Source organism: Hypanus sabinus, chromosome 22 (genome assembly GCF_030144855.1).
Source record: "Hypanus sabinus isolate sHypSab1 chromosome 22, sHypSab1.hap1, whole genome shotgun sequence".
NCBI lineage: Eukaryota > Metazoa > Chordata > Chondrichthyes > Myliobatiformes > Dasyatidae > Hypanus > Hypanus sabinus.
Window position 1 is genome coordinate 9913558 of NC_082727.1, and position 23805 is coordinate 9937362.

General features: G+C 50.6%; 1 protein-coding gene across 1 annotated transcript; it reads right to left on the bottom strand.

Annotated features, from left to right (window-relative positions):
• Positions 1-2107: 2107 nt before the first annotated feature.
• LOC132379811 (uncharacterized) lies at positions 2108-20701 on the bottom strand. The gene is made up of 6 exons (XM_059948092.1): positions 20110-20701; positions 13088-13188; positions 12475-12561; positions 8614-9111; positions 7635-8165; positions 2108-2318 (listed from the first exon to the last, which is right to left on the bottom strand). Exons 1-6 carry the CDS (start codon positions 20699-20701, stop codon positions 2178-2180), a joined length of 1950 nt encoding a protein of 649 aa, XP_059804075.1. The 3' UTR covers positions 2108-2177.
• Positions 20702-23805: the final 3104 nt, after the last annotated feature.

Here is a 23805-nt window from a genome sequence, read left to right on the forward strand (position 1 = left end):
TCTCCGATACAGGACCTGACTGCTCTCTCTCTCTCTCCGATACAGGACCTGACTGCACTCTCTCCGATACAGGACCTGACTGCTCTTTCTCCGATACAGGACCTGACTGCTCTCTCTCTCCGATACAGGACCTGACTGCTCTCTCTCCGATACAGGACCTGACTGCTCTCTCCCTCCGATAGAGGACCTGACTGCTCTCTCTCTGATAGAGGACCTGACTGCTCTCTCTCCGATACAGGACCTGACTGCTCTCTCTCTCCTATACAGGACCTGACTGCTCTCTCTCCGATAAAGGACCTGACTGCTCTCTCCGATACAGGACCTGTCTGCTCTCTCTCCGATACCGGACCTGACTGCTCTCTCTCCGATACAGGACCTGTCTGCTCTCTCTCCGATACCGGACCTGACTGCTCTCTCTCCGATACAGGACCTGACTGCTCTCTCTCCGATACCGGACCTGACTGCTCTCTCTCCGATAAAGGACCTGACTGCTCTCTCTCTCCGATACAGCACCTGACTGCTCTCTCCGATACAGGACCTGTCTGCTCTCTCTCCGATACCGGACCTGACTGCTCTCTCTCCGATACAGGACCTGACTGCTCTTTCTCCGATACAGGACCTGACTGCTCTCTCTCCCCGATACAGGACCTGACTGCTCTCTCTCCGATACAGGACCTGACTGCTCTCTCTCCGATAAAGGACCTGACTGCTCTCTCTCTCCGATACAGGACCTGACTGCTCTCTCTCCGATACAGGACCTGACTGCTCTCTCCGATACAGGACCTGACTGCTCTCTCTCCGATACAGGACCTGACTGCTCTCTCCGATACAAGACCTGACTGCTCTCTCCGATACAGGACCTGACTGCTCTCTCTCCGATACTGGACCTGTCCGCTCTCTCTCTCCGATACAGGACCTGACTGCTCTCTCTCCGATACAGGACCTGACTGCTCTCTCTCCGATACAGGACCTGACTGCTCTTTCTCCGATACAGGACCTGACTGCTCTCTCTCTCCGATACAGGACCTGACTGCTCTCTCTCTCTCCGATACAGGACCTGAGTGCTCTCTCTCCGATACAGGACCTGAGTGCACTCTCTCCGATACAGGACCTGACTGCTCTCTCTCTCCGATACAGGACCTGACTGCTCTCTCTCTCCGATACAGGACCTGACTGCTCTCTCTCTCCGATAGAGGACCTGACTGCTCTCTCTCCGATACAGGACCTGACTGCTCTCTCTCTCCGATACAGGACCTGACTGCTCTCTCCGATACAGGACCTGACTGCTCTCTCTCCGATACAGGACCTGACTGCTCTCTCTCCGATAGAGGACCTGACTGCTCTCTCTCTCCGATACAGGACCTGACTGCTCTCTCTCCGATAGAGGACCTGACTGCTCTCTCTCCGATAGAGAACCTGACTGCACTCTCTCTCCGATACAGGACCAGACTGCTCTCTCTCCGATTGAGGACCTGACTGTTCTCTCTCCGATACAGGACCAGACTGCTCTCTCTCCGATACAGGACCTGACTGCTCTCTCCGATAGAGGACCTGACTGCTCTCTCTCTCCGATAGAGGACCTGACTGCTCTCTCCGATACAGGACCTGACTGCTCTCTCTCTCCGATACAGGACCTGACTGCTCTCTCTCTCCTATACAGGACCTGACTGCTCTCTCTCTCCTATACAGGACCTGACTGCTCTCTCTCCGATACAGGACCTGACTGCTCTCTCTCCGATAGAGGACCTGACTGCTCTCACTCTCCGATACAGGACCTGACTGCTCTCTCTCTCCTATACAGGACCTGACTGCTCTCTCCGATACAGGACCTGACTGCTCTCTCTCTCCTATACAGGACCTGACTGCTCTCTCTCCGATACAGGACCTGACTACTCTCTCTCTCCGATACAGGACCTGACTGCTCTCTCTCGCCGATAGAGGACCTGACTGCTCTCTCTCTCCGATACAGGACCTGACTGCTCTCTCTCTCCTATACAGGACCTGACTGCTCTCTCTCTCCGATACAGGACCTGACTGCTCTCTCTCCGATACAGGACCTGACTGCTCTCTCTCTCCGATACATGACCTGACTGCTCTCTCTTTCCGATACATGACCTGACTGCTCTCTCTCTTTCCGATACAGGACCTGACTGCTCTCTCTCCGATAGAGGACCTGACTACTCTCTCTCTCCGATACAGGACCTGACTACTCTCTCTCTCCGATACAGGACCTGACTGCTCTCTCTCTCCGATAGAGGACCTGACTGCTCTCTCTCTCCGACAGAGGACCTGACTGCTCTCTCTCTCCGACAGAGGACCTGACTGCTCTCTCACCGATACAGGACCTGACTACTCTCTCTCTCCGATACAGGACCTGACTGCTCTCTCTCCGATACAGGACCTAACTGCTCTCTCTCCGATAGAGGACCTGACTGCTCTCTCTCCGATACAGGACCTGAATGCTCTCTCTCTCCGATACAGGACCTGACTGCTCTCTCTCTCCGATACAGGACCTGAATGCTCTCTCTCTCCGATACAGGACCTGACTGCTCTCTCTCCGATACAGGACCTGAATGCTCTCTCTCTCTGATACAGGACCTGACTGCTCTCTCTCTCCGATACAGGACCTGATTGCTCTCTCTCTCCTATACAGGACCTGACTGCTCTCTCTCCGATACAGGACCTAACTGCTCTCTCTCCGATAGAGGACCTGACTGCTCTCTCTCCGATACAGGACCTGACCGCTCTCTCTCTTTCCGATACAGGACCTGACTGCTCTCTCTCCGATAGAGGACCTGACTGCTCTCTCTCTCCGATACAGGACCTGACTGCTCTCTCTCCGATACAGGACCTGACTACTCTCTCTCTCCGATACAGGACCTGACTGCTCTCTCTCCGATACAGGACCTGACTGCTCTCTCTCTCCGATAGAGGACCTGACTGCTCTCTCTCTCCAATAGAGGACCTGACTGCTCTCTCTCCAATACAGGACCTGACTACTCTCTCTCTCCGATACAGGACCTGACTGCTCTGTCTCCGATACAGGACCTGACTGCTCTCTCTCCGATACAGGACCTGACTGCTCTCTCTCTTTCCGATACAGGACCTGACTGCTCCCTCTCCGATAGAGGACCTGACAGCTCTCTCTCTGATAGAGGACCTGACTGCTCTCTCTCTCTCTCCGATACAGGACCTGACTGCTCTCTCTCTCCGATACAGGACCTGACTGCTCCCTCTCCGATAGAGGACCTGACAGCTCTCTCTCTGATCGAGGACCTGACAGCTCTCTCTCTGATAGAGGACCTGACTGCACTCTCTCTCTCTCCGATACAGGACCTGACTGCTCTCTCTCTTTCCGATACAGGACCTGACTGCTCCCTCTCCGATAGAGGACCTGACAGCTCTCTCTCTGATAGAGGACCTGACTGCTCTCTCTCTCTCTCCGATACAGGACCTGACTGCTCTCTCTCCGATACAGGACCTGACTGCTCTTTCTCCGATACAGGACCTGACTGCTCTCTCTCCGATACAGGACCTGACTGCTCTCTCTCTCTCTCCGATACAGGACCTGACTGCACTCTCTCCGATACAGGACCTGACTGCTCTTTCTCCGATACAGGACCTGACTGCTCTCTCTCCCCGATACAGGACCTGACTGCTCTCTCTCCGATACAGGACCTGACTGCTCTCTCCCTCCGATAGAGGACCTGACTGCTCTCTCTCTGATAGAGGACCTGACTGCTCTCTCTCCGATACAGGACCTGACTGCTCTCTCTCTCCTATACAGGACCTGACTGCTCTCTCTCCGATAAAGGACCTGACTGCTCTCTCCGATACAGGACCTGTCTGCTCTCTCTCCGATACCGGACCTGACTGCTCTCTCTCCGATACAGGACCTGTCTGCTCTCTCTCCGATACCGGACCTGACTGCTCTCTCTCCGATACAGGACCTGACTGCTCTCTCTCCGATACCGGACCTGACTGCTCTCTCTCCGATAAAGGACCTGACTGCTCTCTCTCTCCGATACAGCACCTGACTGCTCTCTCCGATACAGGACCTGTCTGCTCTCTCTCCGATACCGGACCTGACTGCTCTCTCTCCGATACAGGACCTGACTGCTCTTTCTCCGATACAGGACCTGACTGCTCTCTCTCTCCGATACAGGACCTGACTGCTCTCTCTCCGATACAGGACCTGACTGCTCTCTCTCCGATAAAGGACCTGACTGCTCTCTCTCTCCGATACAGGACCTGACTGCTCTCTCTCCGATACAGGACCTGACTGCTCTCTCCGATACAGGACCTGACTGCTCTCTCTCCGATACAGGACCTGACTGCTCTCTCCGATACAAGACCTGACTGCTCTCTCCGATACAGGACCTGACTGCTCTCTCTCCGATACTGGACCTGTCCGCTCTCTCTCTCCGATACAGGACCTGACTGCTCTCTCTCCGATACAGGACCTGAATGCTCTCTCTCTCCGATACAGGACCTGACTGCTCTCTCTCTCCGATACAGGACCTGAATGCTCTCTCTCTCCGATACAGGACCTGACTGCTCTCTCTCCGATACAGGACCTGAATGCTCTCTCTCTCTGATACAGGACCTGACTGCTCTCTCTCTCCGATACAGGACCTGATTGCTCTCTCTCTCCTATACAGGACCTGACTGCTCTCTCTCCAATACAGGACCTAACTGCTCTCTCTCCGATACAGGACCTAACTGCTCTCTCTCCGATAGAGGACCTGACTGCTCTCTCTCCGATACAGGACCTGACCGCTCTCTCTCTTTCCGATACAGGACCTGACTGCTCTCTCTCCGATAGAGGACCTGACTGCTCTCTCTCTCCGATACAGGACCTGACTGCTCTCTCTCCGATACAGGACCTGACTACTCTCTCTCTCCGATACAGGACCTGACTGCTCTCTCTCCGATACAGGACCTGACTGCTCTCTCTCTCCGATAGAGGACCTGACTGCTCTCTCTCTCCAATAGAGGACCTGACTGCTCTCTCTCCAATACAGGACCTGACTACTCTCTCTCTCCGATACAGGACCTGACTGCTCTGTCTCCGATACAGGACCTGACTGCTCTCTCTCCGATACAGGACCTGACTGCTCTCTCTCTTTCCGATACAGGACCTGACTGCTCCCTCTCCGATAGAGGACCTGACAGCTCTCTCTCTGATAGAGGACCTGACTGCTCTCTCTCTCTCTCCGATACAGGACCTGACTGCTCTCTCTCTCCGATACAGGACCTGACTGCTCCCTCTCCGATAGAGGACCTGACAGCTCTCTCTCTGATCGAGGACCTGACAGCTCTCTCTCTGATAGAGGACCTGACTGCTCTCTCTCTCTCTCCGATACAGGACCTGACTGCTCTCTCTCCGATACAGGACCTGACTGCTCTTTCTCCGATACAGGACCTGACTGCTCTCTCTCCGATACAGGACCTGACTGCTCTCTCTCTCTCTCCGATACAGGACCTGACTGCACTCTCTCCGATACAGGACCTGACTGCTCTTTCTCCGATACAGGACCTGACTGCTCTCTCTCCCCGATACAGGACCTGACTGCTCTCTCTCCGATACAGGACCTGACTGCTCTCTCCCTCCGATAGAGGACCTGACTGCTCTCTCTCTGATAGAGGACCTGACTGCTCTCTCTCCGATACAGGACCTGACTGCTCTCTCTCTCCTATACAGGACCTGACTGCTCTCTCTCCGATAAAGGACCTGACTGCTCTCTCCGATACAGGACCTGTCTGCTCTCTCTCCGATACCGGACCTGACTGCTCTCTCTCCGATACAGGACCTGTCTGCTCTCTCTCCGATACCGGACCTGACTGCTCTCTCTCCGATACAGGACCTGACTGCTCTCTCTCCGATACCGGACCTGACTGCTCTCTCTCCGATAAAGGACCTGACTGCTCTCTCTCTCCGATACAGCACCTGACTGCTCTCTCCGATACAGGACCTGTCTGCTCTGTCTCCGATACCGGACCTGACTGCTCTCTCTCCGATACAGGACCTGACTGCTCTTTCTCCGATACAGGACCTGACTGCTCTCTCTCTCCGATACAGGACCTGACTGCTCTCTCTCCGATACAGGACCTGACTGCTCTCTCTCCGATAAAGGACCTGACTGCTCTCTCTCTCCGATACAGGACCTGACTGCTCTCTCTCCGATACAGGACCTGACTGCTCTCTCCGATACAGGACCTGACTGCTCTCTCTCCGATACAGGACCTGACTGCTCTCTCCGATACAAGACCTGACTGCTCTCTCCGATACAGGACCTGACTCCTCTCTCTCCGATACTGGACCTGTCCGCTCTCTCTCTCCGATACAGGACCTGACTGCTCTCTCTCCGATACAGGACCTGACTGCTCTCTCTCCGATACAGGACCTGACTGCTCTTTCTCCGATACAGGACCTGACTGCTCTCTCTCTCCGATACAGGACCTGACTGCTCTCTCTCTCCGAAACAGGACCTGACTGCTCTCTCTCTCCGATACAGGACCTGACTGCTCTCTCTCTCCGATACAGGACCTGACTGCTCTCTCTCCGATACAGGACCTGACTGCTTTCTCTCCGATACAGGACCTGACGGCTCTTTCTCCGATACAGGACCTGACTGCTCTCTCACCAACTGAGGACCTGACTGCTCTCTCTCCGATACAGGACCTGACTGCTCTCTCTCTCCGATACAGGACCTGACTGCTCTCTCTCTCCGATACAGGACCTGACTGCTCTCTCTCTCCGATACAGGACCTGACTGCTCTCTCTCTCTCCGATACAGGACCTGACTGCTCTCTCTCCGATACAGGACCTGAGTGCACTCTCTCCGATACAGGACCTGACTGCTCTCTCTCTCCGATACAGGACCTGACTGCTCTCTCTCTCTGATACAGGACCTGACTGCTCTCTCTCTCCTATACAGGACCTGACTACTCTCTCTCCGATACAGGACCTGACTGCTCTCTCTCCGATACAGGACCTGACTGCTCTCTCTCTCCGATACAGGACCTGACTGCTCTCTCTCTCCTATACAGGACCTGATACTCTCTCTCCGATACAGGACCTGACTGCTCTCTCTCTCTCCGACAGAGTACCTGACTGCTCTCTCTCTCTCCGACAGAGGACCTGACTGCTCTCTCTCTCCGATAGAGAACCTGACTGCTCTCTCCGATAGAGAACCTGACTGCTCTCTCTCTCCGATAGAGAACCTGATTGCTCTCTCTCTCCGATAGAGAACCTGACTGCTCTCTCCGATACAGGACCTGACTGCTCGCTCTCCGATACAGGACCTGACTGCTCTCTCCGATAGAGGACCTGACTGCTCTCTCTCCGATACAGGACCTGACTGCTCTCTCTCTCCGATAGAGAACCTGACTGCTCTCTCTCTCCGATAGAGAACCTGACTGCTCTCTCCGATACAGGACCTGACTGCTCGCTCTCCGATACAGGACCTGACTGCTCTCTCCGATAGAGGACCTGACTGCTCTCTCTCCGATAGAGGACCTGACTGCTCTCTCTCTCCGACTGAGGACCTGACTGCTCTCTCTCTCCGACAGAGGACCTGACTGCTCTCTCCGATACAGGACCTGACTGCTCTCTCTCTCCGATACAGGACCTGACTGCTCTCTCTCTCCGACAGAGGACCTGACTGCTCTCTCTCTCCGACAGAGGACCTGACTGCTCTCTCTCTCCGATACAGGACCTGACTACTCGCTCTCCGATACAGGACCTGACTGCTCGCTCTCCGATACAGGACCTGACTGCTCTCTGTCTCCGATAGAGAACCTGACTGCTCTCTCTCTCCGATAGAGAACCTGACTGCTCTCTCCGATACAGGACCTGACTGTTCGCTCTCCGATAGAGGACCTGACTGCTCTCTCCGATAGAGGACCTGACTGCTCTCTCTCCGATAGAGGACCTGACTGCTCTCTCTCCGACAGAGGACCTGACTGCTCTCTCTCTCCGACTGAGGACCTGACTGCTCTCTCTCTCCGACAGAGGACCTGACTGCTCTCTCTCTCCGATAGAGGACCTGACTGCTCTCTCTCTCCGATACAGGACCTGACAGCTCTCTCTCTCCGATACAGGACCTGACTGCTCTCTCTCTCCGATACAGGACCTGACTGTTCTCTCTCCGATACAGGACCTGACTGCTCTCTCTCTCTCTCCGATACAGGACCTGACTGCTCTCTCTCTCCGATACAGGACCTGACTGCTCTCTCTCTCTCCGATACAGGACCTGACTACTCTCTCTCCGATAGAGGACCTGACTGCTCTCTCCGATACAGGACCTGACTGTTCGCTCTCCGATAGAGGACCTGACTGCTCTCTCCGATAGAGGACCTGACAGCTCTCTCTCCGATAGAGGACCTGACTGCTCTCTCCGATAGAGGACCTGACTGCTCTCTCTCCGATAGAGGACCTGACTGCTCTCTCTCCGACAGAGGACCTGACTGCTCTCTCTCTCCGACTGAGGACCTGACTGCTCTCTCTCTCCGACAGAGGACCTGACTGCTCTCTCTCTCCGATAGAGGACCTGACTGCTCTCTCTCTCCGATACAGGACCTGACAGCTCTCTCTCTCCGATACAGGACCTGACTGCTCTCTCTCTCCGATACAGGACCTGACTGTTCTCTCTCCGATACAGGACCTGACTGCTCTCTCTCTCTCCGATACAGGACCTGACTGCTCTCTCTCCGATAGAGGACCTGACTGCTCTCTCCGATAGAGGACCTGACTGCTCTCTCTCTCCGATACAGGACCTGACTGCTCTCTCTCCCTCCGATACAGGACCTGACTACTCTCTCTCCGATAGAGGACCTGACTGCTCTCTCTCTCCGATACAGGACCTGACTGCTCTCTCTCCGATACAGGACCTGACTGCTCCCTCTCCGATACAGGACCTGACTGCTCTCTCTCCGATAGAGGACCTGACTGCTCTCTCTCCGATAGAGGACCTGACCGCTCTCTCTCTCCGATACAGGACCTGACTGCTCTCTCCGATAGAGGACCTGACTGCTCTCTCCGATACAGTACCTGACTGCTCTCTCTCCGCTAGAGGACCTGACTGCTTTCTGAAAGTTCCCAAGATGCTACATTGGAGGACAGGGCAGAATTTCTTTGTCCTGGGCTTGTTTTTATCTCTGTTTCCATTTGGAACAAACCCAAGTCCACAGTTTACTAAATAAGGCCATGCAGATACGCAGACTGGGTGGTAAAGAAGGCGTGTGGCACTGTCAGGACATTGAGATAAGAGTCCAGAGGCCATGCCACAGTTACATGAAACATTTGTTAGGCCTCGCTCTGTACAGTTCTGTTCTTCCCGTTACTGAATTTTCCACGTGGGGTGGTGCATATATGAAATGAGCTGGCAGAAGAGGTTGTACAATTACTACATTTAGAAGACATTTGGGATAGGAAAGGTTCAGATGGATGTTAATTAAGTACAAGCAGAAGGGACAAGACCTGGTTGGTGTGGACTAGCTGGGACAATGGTCTTCTTTCTGTGCTACGACACGGTGAACAGAGTGCATTTATTATCAAAGTTTTGTGTCTCCTTCCAGGCGGCCACAAAAACTAAGAAATCCAATTGCACCCATTTAAAAAGACTGCAAACACCCAACCTGCAGAGAGAAAGAAAACAAATCGTACAAACTAAAGCACGCAAACAACTGAAGTTCACCAAAGAGAGTCCACGGCCAGAAAGCCAGCCATCACTGCATCCGGTCCAGGAGCCTGTTAGATGCAGGCCACAGCCTCGGTTCAGTGCAGAGACGAGTAAACCTCGCGGGGCAGCGAACTGTCTCAGCCCGTCTCTCGTCTCCGGCCTCCAAACTCTGACCTTCCCGATCTGGCCCAGCGCTCAAATCATTCATACCTCAGTTCATTCCTTGCTCTCGGACCTGGGCCCTGCCACTTTGATTTGTTCTTGGACCTGGGCCCTGCCATTTCGACACGCTCTCGGGCCTGCTCCCCACCACCTCAATTCAGCCCACACCTGACCTTCCCAATCTGGCCCAGCGCTCAAATCATTCAAACCTCAGTTCATTCCTTGCTCTCGGACCTGGGCCCTGCCACTTTGATTTGTTCTTGGACCTGGGCCCTGCCATTTCGACACGCTCTCGGGCCTGCTCCCCACCACCTCAATTCAGCCCACACCTGACCTTCCCAATCTGGCCCAGCGCTCAAATCATTCAAACCTCAGTTCATTCCTCACTTTCGAGTCGGGTCCAGGCTCAGCTGCCTCAAGCCTGCCTAAAAGATGGGTACGACGAGAGTAAAGGTTGAGCGGGATATGGACCAAACATAGGTAAACAGGACTAGCTCAGACATTTTATTCAGCACAGTACGGGACATCTTGTTAGCACAGTAATGCAGCTAGCCCGGAAGCTCTACAGTGTCAGTGATCACCAATCAGATCTGATTCCTACCACTGTACATCCTCCCAGTGCTCCTGTGTCCTCCCACTCTCCAAAGACGTACAGTTAGGGCTAAGGTTTGTGAGTTGTGGGCATCCTATGCTGGTATGGAAGCTGCCCCCAGCACAATCCTCGGACAGTGTTGGTCACTGACACAAAACATCGCGTTTCACTGTATGTTTCGATGCTCTGAGACACACATAACAAATAAATCTAATCTTCAGCATTGACAAGTTCAACTGAAGGGTCTTTTTCCAGGCTGGCTGACCTGTGATTCTGCCTCCTGAACATCCAAAAGCCCCAATCTTCTCTCTAAAGAAGGAGGCTCACACTTCCAGTTACAGCCGATCGAATGATTAGCGGAGGAATGGCCAGCGGTAGAGTTCAGAGCCACTGAGATCACAAGGGCCAGTGCCAAAGACTTGCTTCGAGGTCCAAGTCTCCTCAGTGAATTTCAGCTAAAGTACTTTTGGAATGAAGACACTGTGGAAAAGTGCGGCAAAACTTAATGTTCATCTGAAATTCCTCTGGCTATTTAGCAAAATTGTTAACTGATTTTATGTTCTGGAAACATGAAAGATCAGGAGTGCCATGGTGAAGAGCTTAAAACTGGCACAGCCAATCCCTACAAACTTCTGCCATGATTCAACAGAAAGGAAAATTCAGAACAACGTTTCCACCCCTTTTTTAAAAAAAATAAAATTTCTTAGCATGATTTTTTTGTGAACTTTCATTGATTAACAAGATTCCAAGATTTCCTGAATAAAGTTGACTAGGTAACATGTGTTGAGAGGGATTATAAATCAGCCATGATGGAATGGCATAACAGACTTGATGGGCTGAATGGCCTCATTCTGCTCCGCTGCCTTATGACCTTATGGTCTAACATCAGATAAAAAAAGAAAATAACAATCAAAAGCTACAGATACAGGAAATCTGAGATGAAAAGAGGAATGCTGAAACATTAACTCTTGTCTCTCTCTCCACAGATGCTGCCTAGCTTGATGAGTATTTCCTGCATTTTCTGTTTTTGCATCAACTATAAAGGGTTGATTTCCAGTCACGTGCCTGAAGCCTCTGAGATCGTCAACACTCTCTGTAAACTTTTAAATATCAGATGTTGAAACAGGGTCAAACCAGGCAGCATACTGGCCATCACATCTGTCCCACCCAGAGTTGCCACTACGGGGTCTCTCTGGTATTGCTTCCTCAAGTTCCCAGGGAGGGGTACACCAGCACCAAAAGGTTGATCTGTCCTCAGTGGGCAGCACCCCATCCCTGAATTCAACAGGTTACCTGGTTCAATCCCCACTCTGGGGACATTGGCAGGGTTAAGCTATTCACACGGGTTGGGACTGTATAAAATTGCACAGAATAAACTTGCCAATTCTTACAAGCAGAGACAAAGAAATGGCCACTCAGCTGATTCACAGTAGTTTCAGTCTGCTAGAGAAACTCATGCAGGGGGGGCAGGAATCCCCTTCCTGCAGAGTTTGATCCTTGACTCCTGCTTTAAAAGTGCTTCACAGCCAAATTGTTGTTGAAGTGTTGCATTTCATAAGTAACCTGGCTGGACAACAGACAAGACCTAATAAAGCATGTAGATCTCCAGCAAGCACTGGTGTGACTCTGCAGGTGTAAACCCTCTCCCCCGTTGACTTTAAGCTGACGCAAGAAAGCACACAGCAATATATCTGCAAACAATGTGTCGGCTCCTGGCCAGCTGAGAGCAAAAGTTAATAACTTAATAACTTCAGAGAGTAAAACTCTCTGAACATCATGTGGTCACTGCTGCAAAAGAATGACTAACTGCAACCAACAAACCACTCCGATATTGTACACTTCGCTGGAGACGGGCAGGGAAAGAGCTTCCCAAACCTCCAGGTCAGATTTGAAAAGGAATTTGATAGAATGCAGTTGGCTGCTTAGAACACCACCCTGACCCAAGGGGCTGAACAAGACTATCTGTGCTTGATGTCAGATTCAGGTTCACGTCTCGAAGATTCATTTATTCGAGCCATGCGATAAAATACGTACATCATTTGCATTAACTACCAACACACCTAGGGACAGGCTGGGGGGCCACACATTCAGTCGCTGGCACTGCAAGCCCACAAGGTTCAGCTGAATAACACAAGCAGCAGAAACAAAACAAGCCTCTTTGTCACCCACCTACCCCCTCCCAAACCGACAGACCCCCAACCCCAGGGCTGGCCACCTCCAGGCCTTGTCCCCATACTCTCAGACTTCTAACCTCTAGTCTCTGGCCCAGACTGGCTATTTCCCAGGGGGGCAATAAAGATAATTTTTTTTTGGAAAGAAGGTGTTTTCCCGTATCTTCGTATCTTTTCCCCTCTTTTCAAGGTGACTCCAGGCAGATTTGTTGTCTCTGACTCAGACATGAGGGATGTTCCAACCACAGTGGGGTTGACTGGATGGGCCAGAACACGTTATCTCCCTCATATGCCTGTATATTGACCCCCCACCCCCATCACAGTGGTCTGCCCGAAACTCATCGGTCTTCCAGCACCAGTAGACATCTACAGGTGAATACTGATGACCAGCACATCCCAGATACAGGAGTAAGTGCTGGAGATCACTGCTCCCACCACAAGGACTATGTGGGGAAGCACCACAGTCTGGGTTGTACTGCCACTGGGCTCCGTAGGGCCAGGCCATCTGTAACAACCTCTCCAAGCTTCACGGGTGCATTCGGCAGGAAACGCGAGCAGCAGTATGACATTGAATTGACTGTAGAATAAATGTGGAGAAAAACACATACTGATTGTACTTTCAGAGTCGATTTCTGAAATTAGATATTTTCAGCACAAGTTTTCTTAATGGCAAAAAATGGACTGAAAATGGCAGGTGGAATTTACTGCAGAAAAATGTGGGGTGTTTCTCATCTATGAGAAGTTTTACCCCCCTTGGAAGTTTTCGTATTTTATTGTTTTACAACATTGAATCACAGTGGATTTAATTTGGCTTTTTTTGACACTGATCAACAGAAAAAGACTTTAGTATGCCAAAGTGAAACCGATCTCTACAGAGTGATCTAAATTAATTACAAACATAAAACACAAAATTGATTGTATAAGCATTCACCCACTTCAAGTCAGTATTTAGTTGGTGCACCTTTGGCAGTAATTACAGCCTTGCATCTGTGTGAATACGTCTCTATCAACTTTGCACATCTGGACACTGCAATTTTTCTCCATTCTTCTTTACAAAACTGCTCAATCTCTGTCAGATTGCTTGTGGATCATGAGTGAACAGCCCTTTTCAAGTTCAGCCACAAATCCCCAATTGGATTGAGGTCTGGTCTCTGACTTGGCCACTCCAGGACATTAACTTTTCATTTTTAAGCCATTCCTGTGCAGTTTTGGCTTTATGCTTGGGGTCATTGTCTTGCTGGAAAACAAAACTTCTCCCAAGTCACGGTTCTCTTGCAAACTGCATCAGGTTTTCCTCCAAGATTTCACTGTATTTTGCTGCGTTCATTTTACCCTCTCCCTTCACAAGCCTTCCAGGACCTGCTGCAGTGAAGCACCCCCACAGCATGATGCAGCCACCGCCATGATTCACGATAAGGATGATGTGTTTTTGATGATGTGCTTATGTCAAACATAGCATTTAATCTGATGGCCAAAGAGCTCAATTTCAGTTTCATCAGACCATAGAACCTTCTTCCAGCTGACTTCAGAGTCTCCCACATGCCTTCTGGTAAACTCTGAGATTTCAGGTGAGTTTTTTTTTCAACAGTGGCTTTCTCTTTGCCCCTCTCACATAAAACTGCCACTGGTGAAGCACCCGGGCAACAGTTGTATACGCAGTCTCTCCCATCTCAGCCTCTGAAGCATGTAACTTCTCCAGAGTTGTCATAGGTCTGCTGGTGGCCTCCCTCACTAGTCCCCTTCTTGCACGGTCACTCAGTTTTTGAGGATGGCCTGCTCTAGGCAGATTTACATCTGTGCCATATTCCTTCCATTTCTTGATGATGACATAACTGTACTCCACAGGATATTCAGTGACTTGGAAATTTTCTTGTATCCATCTCCTGACTTGTGCTTTTCAATAACCTTCTCACAGAGTTGCCTGGAGTGTTCTTTTGTCTTCATGGTGTAGTTTTTGCCAGGATGCTGACTCACCAGCAGTTGGACCTTCCAGACGCAGGTGTACAATCAATTGAAACACCTTGACTGCACACAAGTCTTCAAAAACCGATCACAGTTAACTAATTATGTGACTTCTAAAATCAATTGGCTGCATCAGTGATAATTTGGTGTGTCATATTAAAGGGGGGGGGGTGAATACATGCAATCAATTACTGTGTTTTATATTTGTAATTAATTTAGATCACTTTATAGAGATCTGTTTTCACTTTCACACGAAAGAGTCTTTTTCTGTCGATCAGTGTCAAAAAAGCCAAATTAAATCCACTGTGATTCAATGTTGTAAAGCAATAAAACATGAGATCTTTCGGGGGGAGGGTGAATTGTTTTATAGGAACTGCTTGTCTACAATCTGGATGATAATATGATAGATCGCATCAGCAAGTTTTCAGTTGGGAGCGTAGTGGACAGTGAGGAAGGTTTTCAAAGCTTGCAGAGGGATCTGGACCAGCTGGAAAAATGGGCTGAAAAATGGCAGATGGAATTTAATGCAGACAGGATGAGGAGTGTGGGAGAATTGAGATATCCAGGAAAAAAGGTACAAAATTCCTTGAAAGTTGCATCACAGGTAGATAGGGTTGTAAAGAAAGCTTTTGGCACATTGGCCTTCGTAAATCAATGTATTGAGTACAGGAGATGGGATGTTATGTTGAAGTCGTACAAGACATTGGTCTAATTTGGAGTATCTTGTACAGATCTGGTCACCTACCTACAGGAAAGATATTAAGAATGACAGCATACAGAGAAAATTTGCAATGACGTTGCCAGGGCTTGAGGACCTGAGTTACAGGGAAAGGTTCAACAGGTTGGGATTTATTCCCTGGAGCGTAGGAGAATGTGAGGAGATTTTACAGAGGGATAGAAAAATGCAAGAGGATATAGACAGGGTGATTGCAAACATGCTTTCCCCACTGATGCTGGGTGAGACCAGAACTAGAGGTGACAGGTTGTGTGAAAGGTAAAATATTAAAGGGAACCTGAAGGGGAGATTCTTCACTCAAAGTGTGGAATAACTGGTGGATTTAGGTTCAATTGCAACGTTTAAGAGAAGTTTGGGTAAGTACATGAATGGGAGGGTATGATCCAGGTGCAGGTCAATGGGACTAGGCAGAGTAATAGTTCAGTTCAGGCTAGATGGGCTGAAAAGCCAGTTTCAGTGTCATAATCCTCTATGAGTTACTTATTACAACCAGCAGTGTATACATTATAATAATTACAAGGATTAACAAGCAGAGCAACTGGTATTTACAAGGTACCTTTAACATAATGAACTATCCCAAGGTATTTAACAGAAATGTTATCTAATGAAAACGTGTTAGAAACAGGAACATTCTATTGCTGTGACGTTTATCACTTGCCCAAGCATGCAGCAGACAAGGCTAACTTTTAAAACATTAAATTACATCTCAGGAGGACTGGAATATAAAAGCATCATACAGCATTGGTCAGGCAGTATTGGTACATTGTAATTTTGGCCCCCAGAGCTAAGGAAGGATGTGTCGGCCCTGAAGAGGATCCAGAGGAGTTCACAAGAATGATGCCCGAAATAGAAGACTGAATGTCAGGAGGATGGGGCGATCTCACTGAAACCTATGGAGTGTATGCGGAAAGGACGTTTCCATTAGTAGGAGACGCTACAATCCAAGCTCACAATAAAGGGACATCCCTTTAGAATTGAGACGAGGAGGAATTTCTCCAGCTGGGATTTGGTGAATCTGTGTAACTCATTGCCACAGTTGGCTGTGGCAGCCAAGTCATTGAGTACTTACTAGAGATTGGTAAGTTCTTGGTCAGAAAGGAGTCAAGAGTTACAAAGAGAAGGGATGGGAAAAAAAGAACAGCCATGATTGAATGGTGAGCTGGACTCAATAGGACAAGCAGACTAATTCTGCTCCTATTCCTTACGTTCTTATAAAAACTCAGCTGCATTGCTGAGAATTGCTCTCACTGCAAATGCTCTTTATCACTGCCTTTATAAGACTAAGTCACAGACCTCAGGCTCAATCTCACATGCATTCCCGTGTCATTGACCACAGCGAGGATGGTGGAAGGGTGAATACTGACTGCACCGGAGCTGCCTCAGGACGCCAGGTGAGCTGAACGCTGAGACACAGCCTCAGGGGAACCCTTGGGTCACCCCAAAGAGATCCTGAGTTAGCTTGTGAGCAAGTCCACACTGCTGGTCAGCTGGCTTCTCTCACATCAGCGAGCCTCAACCAGAAACACAACATTCCTGGAACACGGGTAATTTACTACACAATCTCCGGGCATCAGACGTCGCTGGTGGAAAGAGAAACGGAGTCTTGGACTATTAACTCTAAACTCTACGGTCTAGGGAAGAGCGCGGTCTTGCTCTTTGGTGAATGGAACGTAAGTGCAGACTGTTTTCTAGATGGGGACCAAATTCAGAAATTGGACATAAACTTGGGAGTCCTTACAGTTGGCGAGGAAAACAAATGTAAGGTTAGCATTTATTTTGAGAGCAACACACACAAAATGCTGGAGGAACGCAGCAGGCCAGGCTGCATTACAGTCGAAGGGTCTCGGCCCGAAACGTCGACCGTACTCTTTTCCATAGACGCTGCCCGGCCTGCTGAGTTCCTCCAGCATTTTGTGTGTGCTGCTCGGATTTCCAGCGTCTGCAGATTTTCTCCAGTTTGTGATTCATCTTGAGGGGAGTAGAACGTAATGCTGGGGCTTTATAAGGCATAGCACAGACCATTTTCAGAGTGTGTTGAGCAGTTTTGGGCCCCTTATCTAAGAAGAATGTGTTGGCATTGGAGAGGATCCAGAGGAGGTTTACGAGAATGATCCCGGGAATTACAGAATTAACGTATGAGCAGTGTTTGATGGCTCTGGGTCTGTACTCACTGGAGCTTAAAAGAATGAGAGGGGATCTCATTGAAACCCATAAAATGTTGAAAGGCCTCGACAGAGTGAACGTGGAGAGGATGTTTCCAATAGTGGGAGAGGGGAGATGCTCAGAATAGGATGTCCTTCAGAACAAGATGAGAAGCAATTTCTTTAGCCAGAGTGTGGTGAATTGTGGAATTCATTGCCACAGACGGCTGTAGAGGCTTATGCAATTGAGTATATTTAAAGTGGGGGTTATTCAGTTCTCGATTAGTCAGGTGTCAAAGGTTATGGGGAGTGGCAGGAGACTAGGGTAGAGAGAGATAACAGATCAGTCATGGTTAAATGGCAGGGCATGCTACATTGCCTTCTGGTCTACCTTGCCTTCATAAAACAGCGAGGTCTTTGAATTCTGCATCATGCATTACCAAATGGCTGTAAAGGAATCAGTTTTGGCAGCTTAATGACCTGCTGTGGATGAGGGGGCCACATCCCTGATTATATAACTTTAATTAATGTTGTTAATTATGTAACTTGGAAAGAGAGAGAGAAAAAGAGAGATAGATGAGAGCTGAGAGCTAGAGAGATGAGAGATGAGAGATAGGGAGATGAGAATAGATAAAAAGAAATCTGCCGGGAACCCTCAAAACCAACCAGTCTGCAGGAGGGCAAAAGACAACCGAAACCACAATGTTGCACTGGATAGTTTGTAAGGTTCACACACAGCAGCAAATTCATTGCAAATTCACACAACAGATCACTTCCAGGCCACAGAATGATTCTGGCATTAAAATGCAAATGACTTAAACAAGGACAGCACTTATCTGTCCCCTGATGGAAACAGAAAGTATTAGAAACATTCAGCAGGTAAAGCAAGATTTTAAAGGAGTAGCTTGATTTGTCATTGAAACATACAGTGAAGTGTGTCAGTTGCATCAACAACCAGCACGGTCTGGTTACAAGCGGGCGGGGGGGGGAGGGGCAGCCCCCAAGTGTCACCACGCTTCAGGCACAGCACGTTAGTGTTAACGCTCTACAGCACCAGTTTGCTTCCCACCGCTGTCTCTAAGGAGTTACTCCCCATGACCGCGAGGGTTTCCTCCCGCAGTCCAAAGACCTACCGGTTGGTGGATCATTGTAAATTGTCCCGTGATTCGGCTCGGGTCAATCTGGGAGCTGCTGGGTCGACTCTACACTTCATCTCAATAAATAAATCAATAACATGCCCTCAACACACACCAAATGCTGGTCCCGATGAAGGGTCTGAGCCCAAAGCATCGACTCTTTACTCCTCTCCATTGATGTTGCCTGACCGGCTGAGTTCCTCCAGCATTTTATGTGTGTTGCTCTGGATTTCCAGCAGCTCCAGTATTCTTGTGTCCTCAATCTACTTACCCCAACACTAGCCCTACGTCTTCAGAACGTGGGAGAAGAGCAGAGCACCCACAGGTAACCCACGCGGTCACGGGGAAAACGTACAGGCAGCGGCGGGAATTGAACCCTGACCTTACAGCAGACGCTGTAAAGCCTCATGCTAACCCCTATGTGCTGAGAAAGTTCACGTTTCAGAGCTTTGGACTGCAACCTATGACCTTCTCCTTCCTCCATGGACACTGCCTGACTGGCTGAGCGTTTGCAGTGTAATCTGCTTTCTTTCGGGCTTTGTGGAATCTGGCACTTCCCCGTTACCCCCCTCCCCACCCCGTCACCAGCAGGCTTGCTCACCAAAACGCCTGAGGGGCAACTGAAAGTAAGCTGGGCAAACTATTAAAGTTCCCTGACAGCATTGCATCCCTGAGGCCTAACATGCACGTCCTGTCAGGAACTTCGAAGCAGGCGGTCGTGGTAGAGCTGGCAATTCCTTGGAAAGTCCGGACGGAGGGAGGCCAGAGACCAGGGTGAGCCTATCGAGGTGGGGAGTAGAGGGTTTGCTGGCTGTTTGCTCCTCCTCGGCGTTAAGGGGAGAGCGGTCAGGACCGCTGCTGGGCGAGCCTCCGGATGGCTGTGGATCGAGGCACGACTCGCGGACCCACGCTGGGGCCTGATCGACCCTGGCTGGGTCACCTGGGTGAGGGTATCTGATATTGAAAGCCCCGACGACCCCAGGTTACATCACTGATGTGTCCCAGAGCATGGGGCAGCCTTCAAATCAAGACCATAAGACACTGGGGCAGAATTAGGCCATTTGGCCCATCCAGTCTGCTGGTTTATTACCCTCTCTACCTGACTAATCCAGAAGCTGTCGACCGCTTTGACCTGACTTGGCCAAACAAACCCGAAACGATTATCATTCGGATTAAATCCCCACTGTTCAACTCCGAATGAAAACCGGGGGCTATTCTCCCCGTTGAGCGGTTTGAAAGGGGCACCTTCCGGCCGCCGGGGAGGACTGCTGCACTAATGTACGTGCGGTGAGAGAGCCATCGGCGTGTGTACGGACAGTCCGAGGGAAGGAAGCAGAATGGAGAGAGAAAATAAAGACGGTCGGAAGGGGAGGGCTGTATGTACACAATTCTGGGAACAACAGGAGCTTTAGAAGAGCTCGGCCAAGTGAGGCAGGAAAACGAAGTTTGATCCGTTGCTAGAAATCGGCTCGGTAAGTGCGGGCTCCAGAATCGGGTCACACGGTGCAAACCCCCCGACCCACCTTGGCCGCTTGAAGAAGGACACCGGCGGTAGCATCCTCGGCGGGTGACGGGAGCGGCCCCGGAATACACGCTCTCTGCATCCGAACACAGTCCGGAGTTACTGCAAACTATGGCACGGTGCAAACGCCGCTCGTTTGCTTCAGCCGCACCACAGTTGCTACGCGATCGGCTTCCTCCCCAGCTCGCACACGCTCGGTCTGCAAAACATCGCCGCTCGCCTATCGGTGGTTTGATTTCCACATCAGGTAAAATAAAACTGACGGTAAAAGGCAGGAGACGCTGTGGGTCCGAACCCCGCTGCCTTCCAATGACGATTTCAGCAAATGTCCGGGTAAATAAACTTTGCTTCCAGACAAACTCCGGCCCCGTCCGATTTCTTACCTCTGCTGTCCCTCTCGTTCGCGGAAGCTTTCGGCTGGGGGTACTGCGCTCTCGATGAATTTCCCCACGGCTGGGAGATAATAAAGGCAGAGACAGAAGCGAAGATTGTTGCCCGATTCCGGTTAGTAATCGATGGAGGCGTTTACTGCACCTCTCCGCGCTATAGGTGACATCAACAAGGCGGTGCTTACATGTCAGGTTACGGCGCATACACCGGCTGCAACTTTCAGTTCATTAACACTTGAAGCATTCAGCCCGACCTGCCCGCGGCTGTTCAGCCCATCGTGCTTGTCCTAGCACTGTGGATGTCCCAGTGAGAATCCTTTGCTTCTTCTACCCCCTCCACTTTGCAAATGTGCGTCCAATTCGCTCTTGAAAGGAATGGAAAAGCAGAGAGACTGCAAATGCTGCAAATCTGGGAGATGCAAACCGGGAGCTCAGAGGGCAGAGGTTCAAGGTGAGGTTTCAGAGGGTTTGAGGGGAGCTGAGGATGTTTTCCCTATTCTGAGGGTGCTTGGAGTCTGGAACACACTCTGAGACAGAGACAGACACTCTCACAATGTTTCAGAAGCATCGAGATAAACACCTGCATTGACAAGGTAGAGAAGGTGCAGGTCAAGGGGATGAATATAGATGGGTCTTGATGGACAGCACCGACATGATGGGCCTGTTACTGTTCTGACTCTCTGGCTCAGCAGTTCTGTGAAGAGAGGAACAGAGTTAATGGTTTGGGCAGGTAATCTTTCATCAGAACCAGGTCATTTTGTGAAAGGTCAGGGAGTCGGGACATTAAACTGTTTCTCTCGCCACTGATGCTGACTGACCCACTGGAAATCCTGACCCACTGTGAATCCCACTGGAAATCCTGACCCACTGTGGATCCCCACTGGAAATCCTGACCCACTGTGAATCCCACTGGAAATCCTGACCCACTGTGAATCCCCACTGGAAATCCTGACCCACTGTGGATCCCCACTGGAAATCCTGACCCACTGTGAATCCCACTGGAAATCCTGACCCACTGTGAACCCCCACTGGAAATCCTGACCCACTGTGAACCCCCACTGGAAATCCTGACCCACTGTGGATCCCACTGGAAAACCAGACCCACTGTGAACCCCCACTGGAAATCCTGACCCACTGTGAATCCCCACTGGAAATCCTGACCCACTGTGGATCCCCACTGGAAATCCTGACCCACTGTGAATCCCACTGGAAATCCTGACCCACTGTGAACCCCCACTGGAAATCCTGACCCACTGTGAATCCCACTGGAAATCCTGACCCACTGTGAACCCCCACTGGAAATCCTGACCCACTGTGGATCCCACTGGAAATCCTGACCCACTGTGGATCCCCACTGGAAATCCTGACCCACTGTGGATCCCCACTGGAAATCCTGACCCACTCTGAATCCCCACTGGAAATCCTGACCCACTGTGAATCGCACTGGAAATCCTGACCCACTGTGAACCCCCACTGGAAATCCTGACCCACTGTGAACCCCCACTGGAAATCCTGACCCACTGTGGATCCCCACTGGAAATCCTGACCCACTGTGGATCCCACTGGAAATCCTGACCCACTGTGAACCCCCACTGGAAATCCTGACCCACTGTGGATCCCCACTGGAAATCCTGACCCACTGTGAATCCCCACTGGAAATCCTGACCCACTGTGGATCCCCACTGGAAATCCTGACCCACTGTGAATCCCACTGGAAATCCTGATCCACTGTGGATCCCCACTGGAAATCCTGATCCACTGTGAATCCCCACTGGAAATCCTGATCCACTGTGAATCCCCACTGGAAATCCTGACCCACTGTGGATCCCCACTGGAAATCCTGACCCACTGTGAATCCCACTGGAAATCCTGATCCACTGTGGATCCCCACTGGAAATCCTGACCCACTGTGAATCCCACTGGAAATCCTGATCCACTGTGGATCCCCACTGGAAATCCTGACCCACTGTGAATCCCCACTGGAAATCCTGACCCACTGTGAACCCCCACTGGAAATCCTGACCCACTGTGAACCCCCACTGGAAATCCTGACCCACTGTGGATCCCCACTGGAAATCCTGACCCACTGTGAACCCCCACTGGAAATCCTGACCCACTGTGAACCCCCACTGGAAATCCTGACCCACTGTGAACCCCCACTGGAAATCCTGACCCACTGTGAACCCCCACTGGAAATCCTGACCCACTGTGGATCCCCACTGGAAATCCTGACCCACTGTGAATCCCCACTGGAAATCCTGACCCACTGTGGATCCCCACTGGAAATCCTGATCCACTGTGAACCCCCACTGGAAATCCTGACCCACTGTGAACCCCCCACTGGAAATCCTGACCCACTGTGAACCCCCACTGGAAATCCTGATCCACTGTGAATCCCCACTGGGAATCCTGACCCACTGTGGATCCCCACTGGAAATCCTGACCCACTGTGAACCCCCACTGGAAATCCTGACCCACTGTGAATCCCCACTGGGAATCCTGACCCACTGTGGATCCCCACTGAAAATCCTGACCCACTGTGGATCCCCACTGGAATTCCTGGGCTAACTGGCTGCCTTTACACTATCTGTGCCTGGCCGGAACCGAGACACCATCTCTGCACCACCACACCAGTCTGTAAATTGGAGTCTGATGAAACGTTCACTCCAGTTACTCTCTCTCCTCAGATGCTGCCTGACCTGCTGAGCATTTCTAACATTTTCTGCTCTCATTTTAAATCATAGACAGAGTGCAGAGACCCTCAGCCGATCATCCCAGCCGCTGACCCTCTGCTCAGTGCCAACACCTTCTCCATCTCTGTTTACTCACTATTATAGCTCTCCAGAATTTTGTTTCTTTCCCTAACTGGACAGAGAGAGCAAAAGCTCCTCCTGATCTTGCCCCAACATTAATAAATAAAGTCAGAACCAGAATCAGGTTTATTATCACTGACGCGTGTCATGAAACACATACACACCTGGAATAGCTGAGTGCTTAGTCCCTGCTTTACTCACTTCACACTTACGACTGTGAGATAGGTACAGCTCCAATGCCATATTCAATTTTGCAGATGACACCACTGTCACTGGCCGAATCAAAGGTGGTGATGAATCATCACACAGGAGAGAGACTGAAAATCTGGCTGAGTGGTGTCATAACAACAGCCTCTCACTCAATGTCAGCAAGACCAGGGAGCTGACTGTAGACTTCAGGAGGAGGAAACTGGAGGACCATGAGCCAGTCCTCATCGGGGGCGGGGGCGGGGGGGGGGGGGTCAGCAACTTTACAGAAAGCACGGCAGTACCTCT